The 8,195-nt window shown below is 39.4% G+C and overlaps 1 protein-coding gene across 1 annotated transcript; it reads left to right on the forward strand.

The window, feature by feature from the left end:
* Window positions 1–555: 555 nt before the first annotated feature.
* LOC143633401 (ethylene-responsive transcription factor CRF3-like) lies at window positions 556–1,605 on the forward strand (the record flags this gene model as incomplete). Its single annotated transcript, XM_077101721.1, has 1 exon — window positions 556–1,605. A coding segment is annotated over one exon (814 nt), but the record flags the coding sequence as incomplete, so codon positions are not given.
* Window positions 1,606–8,195: the final 6,590 nt, after the last annotated feature.

Raw genomic sequence — 8,195 nt, forward strand, 5'->3', positions numbered from 1 at the left:
GACAACAGTACGAGGAGGAGCACGCTCTAGTACAAAATGTCACTATCAGCCGCTGCCTACCCACCAACTCCCATCGTGGCACGTACATAGCCCATGGTTGGTGAAAAAGGAATATTATACAACTGGCCATGTCACTATCAGCCGCTGCCTACTCACCAACTCCCATCGTGGCACGTGTGTAGCCTGTAGTTGGTGGAAAAGGAATATTATACAGTTGGCCGTACCTGCTTGGAAACCTACCTTCGGCTATAAATACTCCAACACCTTGGAACGGTATCATCATCTTACATTATCATATATCATTTGATATTATCTTACCTTCTCTAGCTATTTCTCTTAATATATACTTATATTCAGAGCAATCTAGTCTGATTCTCACGCCGGAGGGTGGTCACAAGGAGGAACCCCCCCCCCTTCTCAGTGACGAGCTCACGGTGTCTGTTTTGCAGGTCATCAGAAGAATAACCATCTTTGCCGGACCTAACCCTCGAGGGAAACATCTACTTAACCCTAAGATTATCCGTAATCTACCGGGGTCACTTAGTGTTTCTTCAGTGGAGTACGACAACGCCCGTGGGGGAAATGGGCGGCCGAGATTCGGGACCCGGTGAGACGTGTTCGGTTGTGGTTGGGTACTTATGATACCACGGAGGAAGCTGCCATGGTGTACGACAATGCAGCTTTTAAATTACGTGGCCCGTGTGCTTTGACTAATTTTGGTATGCCCCGGGCCACATATTCTACTTTTACTCCAGAAGTCGATGTGGATGTGGATGTTCCATCGACTTCTGGGTATGAGTCTGGTCATGAGTCAAATAATCATTTGTCTCCTACTTCGGTTTTACGTTTTGACACGGAGACCAACTCGAAAGAAGGAGTTGACCCGGTCAAGGACGCGGATGAGTGTCAATCGGGGATTGCCTCGAGTCAGGAGGTATCCGATGGTCAAGTGGTTCAAGATATTGGGTCTGGTCAATTTGATGAAGTGGAATACAACCGGTTAGAAATGGATATACCGTTTTTGAATAATCTATTTGATTATTCGACACCGGATGTGTCTCCAGACGATCATGATACATTATTTTTGAACAACTTTGACGATGTCGACTTACCTGACGATATCCTTTTACAAAACAAAGCCCAGACATCAGAGTACATAACCGACTATAGTTTTGATTCATCAATACCCTTTGATGAAGCACTTTGGGGTTATAACGCCAACAACACGTTATGGGATGAAGAGTTTGGAACGTGCAATGACATGATGCTTGATGCCACGTCATCTTCGATACTTAAAGTTGATGATCACTTTCAAGACATAACTGGCGACTTTCTTCCCACAGATGTTCTAATGACAGGGTGTTTCTAAAGTCTCAACATATTCTTCATTCTGTTGGACGATACGAGTAACTAATATCACTTGTATCGCCAAACAAATTTTGCGGTACTGGTGACAGTTTTGAAAAATGAGAGTAGTAATATATCTAGTTATATAATATTTAGGTTCTTTTTTTCATAATATGTATCTTCAGAAAAGAAGATTTGAGTGAGTTCTTGTATGGAAGCTAATAATTTGTGAAATGTTTATCGGATAATTATGTTTTTCGTAGTGTTATTTTCTTTAGTTTTTTAATATGATCACTAAACTTTCATTTGTTTGTTATTACTTATGATATTTAGCTGTTACTTATTTATGTACATTTATGTTGTTTGATGAAAGAACTATCAGGTTTTTAAAGGATTAAGACTAATTTATATAACTTACAAAATATTAAGTTTAGTAACAAAAAATAAAATAAAATTTTGAAGTATATACTATGTTAATATTATAATTGTATCACACGGGCAAGCGTGATTCTGGCTAAAAGGAGATCTCTCTCTTTTTTAATAATAATAATAATAATATTATTATTATTATTATTATTATTATTATTATTATTATTATTCAACCGGTCGGTAAGGAAGTATTTAGTCGGCTATTTGGTCATGAGATTTAAAAATTAAGCACGCCTGGCGGGTCGGGTTTACAAGTCCAAAGGCAAGTAATGAGAAAGTGTGGTACAGTGGTAGTGGCCCATGGTTCACTTTTCAGTTTTCACGTTTAAATTGATTTCTTGAAAAACCAATATTTTATGGAAAAAGATTACATTTATTTTTATTTTAATGAAATGTGGGTTTTTTTAGTAAACACATGCATATATATAATTTGTCCTTTAAAGATTTATCAGAGGAGAAAAATTAATAGAATAATAATGATATCTAACGATTTTTACTTTTAAAAACTTCTTTTGTATATTAAAGATTTAGCTAAGTTTGTATATTCAAGTTATTGATGAAGTTAAGTTATTTTTGTCTCTTAGAGTTTTATCTAATTGGAATGGACGTTTATTTTCTATTATTTAAAAGGGAAACATTTGTTTTTGCTAAATGCCCAAACATAATGATTAGGTTATACCTAGTTTATTTTTGTTAGATACATCCTAAAGTTTTATACAATTTAACTTCCAAATTTTTGGTTCTTATACAACATATTAACAGTTTAGATATTTTTAACTGCTTGTTTTATTCTAATATTCAGACATGTTGAATAAATGATTTTGAAATTTAGAACATAAAAAGTTAATCAATTTAAAATGGCTAAATCGAAATTTGTAAAAGCCTAATAAAATGAATCTATGACGGGCAAGGTAATATGAATAAGCGGTTGTGATGTTCTCCAATTCGTGATACATGAAAGGGGTTTTTGCATCATAATCACTTTATCGTGTTTATTTACCACGTTATTTTCCAAATTAGACGGTTAAAAGTGAAATATAACTATATTTTTAATAGAGACAGGCATGCTTATGCATTTTGTTGAATGTGACCGGTGAACTTTAAGAATTGAACACTTCTATCCCAAGACAAGTTGTCATTCTTCCACATATGTTGGACCATGATATTAACGATATTTATGGCTTTCTTTATTTGACTGTTTTTTTGTTTTTACAAAACCGCCACAAAATCAGCGATTGATTTAGAGGTGGTGTCACTAGTACAAAAGGAGGCTTTAGGAGCGTTGAATGTTTTATACGTTTATTAGAGGGGTCTAATATATATGAATTAATTTCATATATACCCTTACGAATATTATAAATATTATATATACCCAAATAAAGATTAAAATATCATATATGCCTTTACAAAGTAATTAAAAAAAAATATCATATATGCCCCTATTCGTTAATAACAATTTAAAAAATGACAATTTTATCGTTATTTTTCTAAAATTCCAACTTTCATATATGCCCATTTTTTACCGAATAGACCATTCTCCCCATTTTCATTATATAACGTGCCTGTACCATATTTTATTCTTTAAATTGTGATCGACATTTCTCATAGACGACAACCAAATTGTCTCTCGTCACTTCAAAATTGCAAACCCTTCGAAGGTTTATCGCAGCGAATGACCTACATTGTAAGTCTTTTGTCGCATCTAATCGAACCATGGTTATATGGTCATTTTTTAAAGTTGTTTTTAATGAAATATGCATATGTATTAATAAGTTTGTAAGGTCATATATGATATTTTTAGTTTTACGTTGGTATATATATGATTTTTAATATTTGTAAGGGTAAATATGAAATTGACGTATACTTCTTTTTTCCGTAGAAATCTGATTTCATTTTTGAATAATACGAAAACATATAATTGTTGAAAATTTATTTATATGTCAGTTTTTTATGAGGAATAATTGTAGTAGGTTACATATCATGTGTGTTTTATGACAAACCTTAATTCTCACTCAAAGGCTAGCTTGTTTGTCCATGAGAAAGAAGAACCAAATCAAACCTTCCCTCATTATTATGTCTCAATCCTGTTTTTTCTAATATATAACCCTTTTTTAATTCACAAAAAAAAAAAAAAAAAACCTATGTATGATATTTGCCTATCATTCAACGTGTATTAATTTTATAACTTTTCAATAGTGTTTAGTTGTAGTATAGTAATATTATAACATACCTTATATTAGTTACATACTGGGTTTATATATGTATATATATTAATTATATCAAATGTTGGTGGAAACCAAGGATTCATGAGATGTGTCAAAATGATGGTATGATGATTACAGGAAACCTTTATAATTTACACACAGTGAGCGTGTAGTCTGTGGATCATGGTGGTGATGATGTTTGGGACCTGAAGCCACGTGACCGCTGTGTGTGTATATATATATGTATATATATTATAGGATGCATGCATGAGCATGACGGCCATGGTTTAGTTAACTTTTTTCTGTTATGGTTTTATACTTAGATATGTTTTATTATAATTGTTATGGGATTTTTAAAGTCATAACGTAAATGAAAAGGTAAGATGTTGGCCAAAGCATAAAACAAATATAAAGCCAAATGTAGATATTAAAAAACATATTATTCGTGGTGTTAAGATATTGTAAATTATGAAGAATTAAAAACATTAATTAATTAATTAATACAAATATGATATAAACATGTGTGGTTTTATATCTAACTAACGAGTACTAAATCAACTATCTATCTTTCTTTTTTTCCTTTTTGGGTTTGACATTGAGGCTTGTTTAGAAAAAAAAAAGTTGGTTTAAAATATATAGTAGTTCAAGACTTTTTAACGGTTTTCAAGATTATTTTATTATAAAATGAATCGTTACTGATTAATAGTTTTTTTACATTACATCATATAGTTATTTTTCTGGATATATCATCTATCTATCTACTCTAATAAAACAAAATCTCTTATTTAGATCACATCTTATTTTATGTTTGCTATTTGTGCCTATCCGCATTATACTTCATTTTTATAAAGCTCATCCTTGCCGACTTTGTTAAATATGAAAAGAGTAGACTCCCGTCATTTTATCTTGTCTAGTGATTGAGCAGTCGATTTGTTTCTATTTTTGCCCCATCTTTGATATGTGGCACTGAAATACTTAACCATTGCTAGAGTTTAAGGCCAAGATGTTTGAGTAAACTGTGATATGAGGACCAACCCTCAATATTTACTTACATTTGAGCTCAAAATCTCAAATAGAGGTTCACTATTATCAAATTAATTATTTGCTAAGGTTAAGAGTTATTCGTGTTAGTGGGCCTTGTAGGGGTATGGTACTAAACCCGGCTTACGACCTTAATTTATTATGCTTGGCTTATTTTATTATATGGACTAACACAATATTATTGGGCTGAGGGGGTTTTGTGGAGGTAACCCTAACTGGGCTAGGCCCATTAGGGTACCATGATGGTGGCCATGAGGCTCCCTATATAAGGAGGTCTCCACCTCCTTATTAAGGGTTGTTGTTGTTCTCAATAAGAGCCACCACCATAACCATTTTTGTGTCTGTAAACAAGAGATCCTTGAGATTTCTTAGCAGTCACCTCCACACCCCCGAAACCATCGCAGATCTCAAGCTACCGGAGAAGAAGATCGGGTCGTGGTTCGTTCATCTCGAAGACCGGGGAATATCGTCATGGATCAGGTCAGATTCATTTCATGTTTCTTCATTGGCGCCATCCGTGGGACCGGCAACGAGCTACCCTTCGATTTTCGTCTCGGTTCTCAGATCTGTTCATCCATTATTCCAGATCTGTGAAGTTTACAGAAAGATGCTTCAAGATTTGTTCTATTAAAGCTCAAAAAGATCCATAGATCTAAAAGATGCTTCCAGATCTGTGCAAAAATGAAGCTGAAAAAGATTTGTAGATCCAAAAAAGAAACTACCTGATTCGGACGGTCAAGCCTCCGGATCTGTGATGGTTTTAAATTCTCTTCACTCCGAGCTTCAGATCTATCTAGATCTGGTTTACAGATCTAGATCTAGAATGGAAGAGACACCATATACTGCGCCATCGCCATCGCGGAAAAATGTGATGGCCGCACGTGCACCATCGCAGATCAGTACTCCGTCATCACTTGCGCTCCCGCAAAAACCAACATGTGGGGTGGAAGACGACTCCATGCTTGTGGCGCAGAAGACTACGCTGCCATGCATGCGCGTCCGCAAAAACCCACCATGCGGGTCGGAAGACGACTCCATGCCTTTGGTTTTGCGCAGAAGACTTCACCGCCATGCATGCGCGCCCGCGAGTCACCACTCCGCCGCCATGCAAGGGCACTGCGGAGGATCAAGATTCTGCTACCATGCATGAGCGCTACCGGAGATCAAGTCTCCGCTTCCATGCATGCGCAGTGCCGAAGATCAAGACTCCGCCGCCATGCATGCGCGCCCGCTAGTCACCACTCCGCCGCCATGCACGTGCCCCCGCGGAAACCACTATGCGGGTTGAAAGACGAATCCATGCCGTTGGTTTTGCGCAGAAGACTCCGCCGCCATGCATGCGCGCCCGCGAGTCACCACTCCGCCGTCATGCATATGCCCCCGCGGAAACCACCGTGTGGGTCGGAAGACGACTTCATGTCCTTGGTTTTACGCAGAAGACTCCGCCGCCATGCATGCGCGCCCGCGAGTCACCACTCCGTCGCCATGCATGCGCGCTCGCGAAACCACCATGTGGGTCGGAAGACGACTCTATGCCTTTGGTTTTGCGCAGAAGACTTCGCCGCCATGCATGCGCGCCCGCGAGTCACCACTCCGCCGCCATGCAAGGGCACTGCGGAGGATCAAGATTCTGCTACCATGCATGCGCGCCACCGGAGATCAAGTCTCCGCTTCCATGTATGCGCAGTGCCGAAGATCAAGACTTCGCCACCATGCATGTGCGCCCACGAGTCACCACTCCGCCGCCATGCATGCGCACTACCAAGGATCAAGATTCCGCTGCCATGCATACGCGCCATCGGAGATCAAGTCTCCGCTTCCATGCATGCACACCGTTAAGGATCACCACTCCACCGCCATGCATGCGCACCACCTCCGCCGAGGAGCCACGCCTCTAACTTGCTAGATCCACGGAGTCCGCTTGTCTGCACCGCGCTTGATAAAAAGCAAATTTTACAAAGTATAAAATGTCCAAGAAATTTATACACGTGCGAAGGAAAAACCCGTTTATAACCGCAATCCGGGTATCAACACCTGCGGGTTGGCAACGCCACCCACGGATCTTAGCCGCGATCCGCGTATCAACACCTGCGGGTTGGCAATGCCATCAACACCTGCGGGAAGATAAGTTAACCTCGGACTCCGGCAGGTTAAGTTATTGATGGCGTGTTAATCACTCATGGCGGGACCCTCTCGTTTCGCATGCAAGCTCTGATAGATCAACACAATATTCACCAACAATCACGGTAATCCAAAGCACCTGGTGGACCGCCTCGGGCTCCCGCGAGCTACGTGCAAAACTTCCGGCGAATGAATTCCACCACTATGGCTTCCGCAGACCACATGAAAGCTCCGAGTAAAACCAGGGCGGGTCGATTCCGCCTCCCGCAGGCATTATGCGTGCTCCATACTCTAGTAGACCAACTCCACCACCAGTCACATGTGAGTAGACGTGCTAAAAGCCGTCCGTGGCAGGTCATATACGCGGACTGCAAGACGTGACAGCCGCTCAACTCCCGCCATGCATGCGCGCTCAACTCTCCGCCATGCATGCGCGCCCGCGAGTCACCACTCCGCCGCCGTGCATGCGCACTGCCAAGGATCAAGCTTCGCGGCCATGCCTGCGCGCCCGCGAGTCACGACTCCGCCGCCATGCATGTGCAAGCTTGATTTTGATTTTGCATACATGTTTCACACTTCCCTTTATTAATTTTGAGCAATATGACAACATTGTATTGACATCAAACTAAAAATAAAACGAAGTAAAACATACATGCGCGAGCTTCAAGCTCAGACGCGTTAATGAGTTTTAACTCAAAAACATCAGGGCCTTAGCCCAATAATATGAGCCTTAGCTCAAATTACTCATAGCATCCATCCTACGTATTGCGCAGCTGGACCATAAAAATACCTAAGCACAACTAAGGCAAAGCACATGCCAAAGCATAGTTGTTAGGGTCTCAGGTCGGGGCCGCGCATGGGATTATAATGGATATAGGCAGAGTAACACATACTGACACGTAAAGGCTAAAAAACTCACATAATTCCCTATAATAAATGCACGATAACGTCGCGCAAAAGAGGAATAACGAAATGCCAAGGCACGGTCAGCATATTCAGAATATCGCAAAATAACTTGAAATATGACAACTGTTAAGAATTAAGTAAAAATAA

This window comes from Bidens hawaiensis, unplaced genomic scaffold (assembly GCF_021521415.1).
Source record: "Bidens hawaiensis isolate Kalapana, Puna unplaced genomic scaffold, B.hawaiensis_p1.1 tig00006709_1, whole genome shotgun sequence".
NCBI classification, from domain to species: domain Eukaryota; kingdom Viridiplantae; phylum Streptophyta; class Magnoliopsida; order Asterales; family Asteraceae; genus Bidens; species Bidens hawaiensis.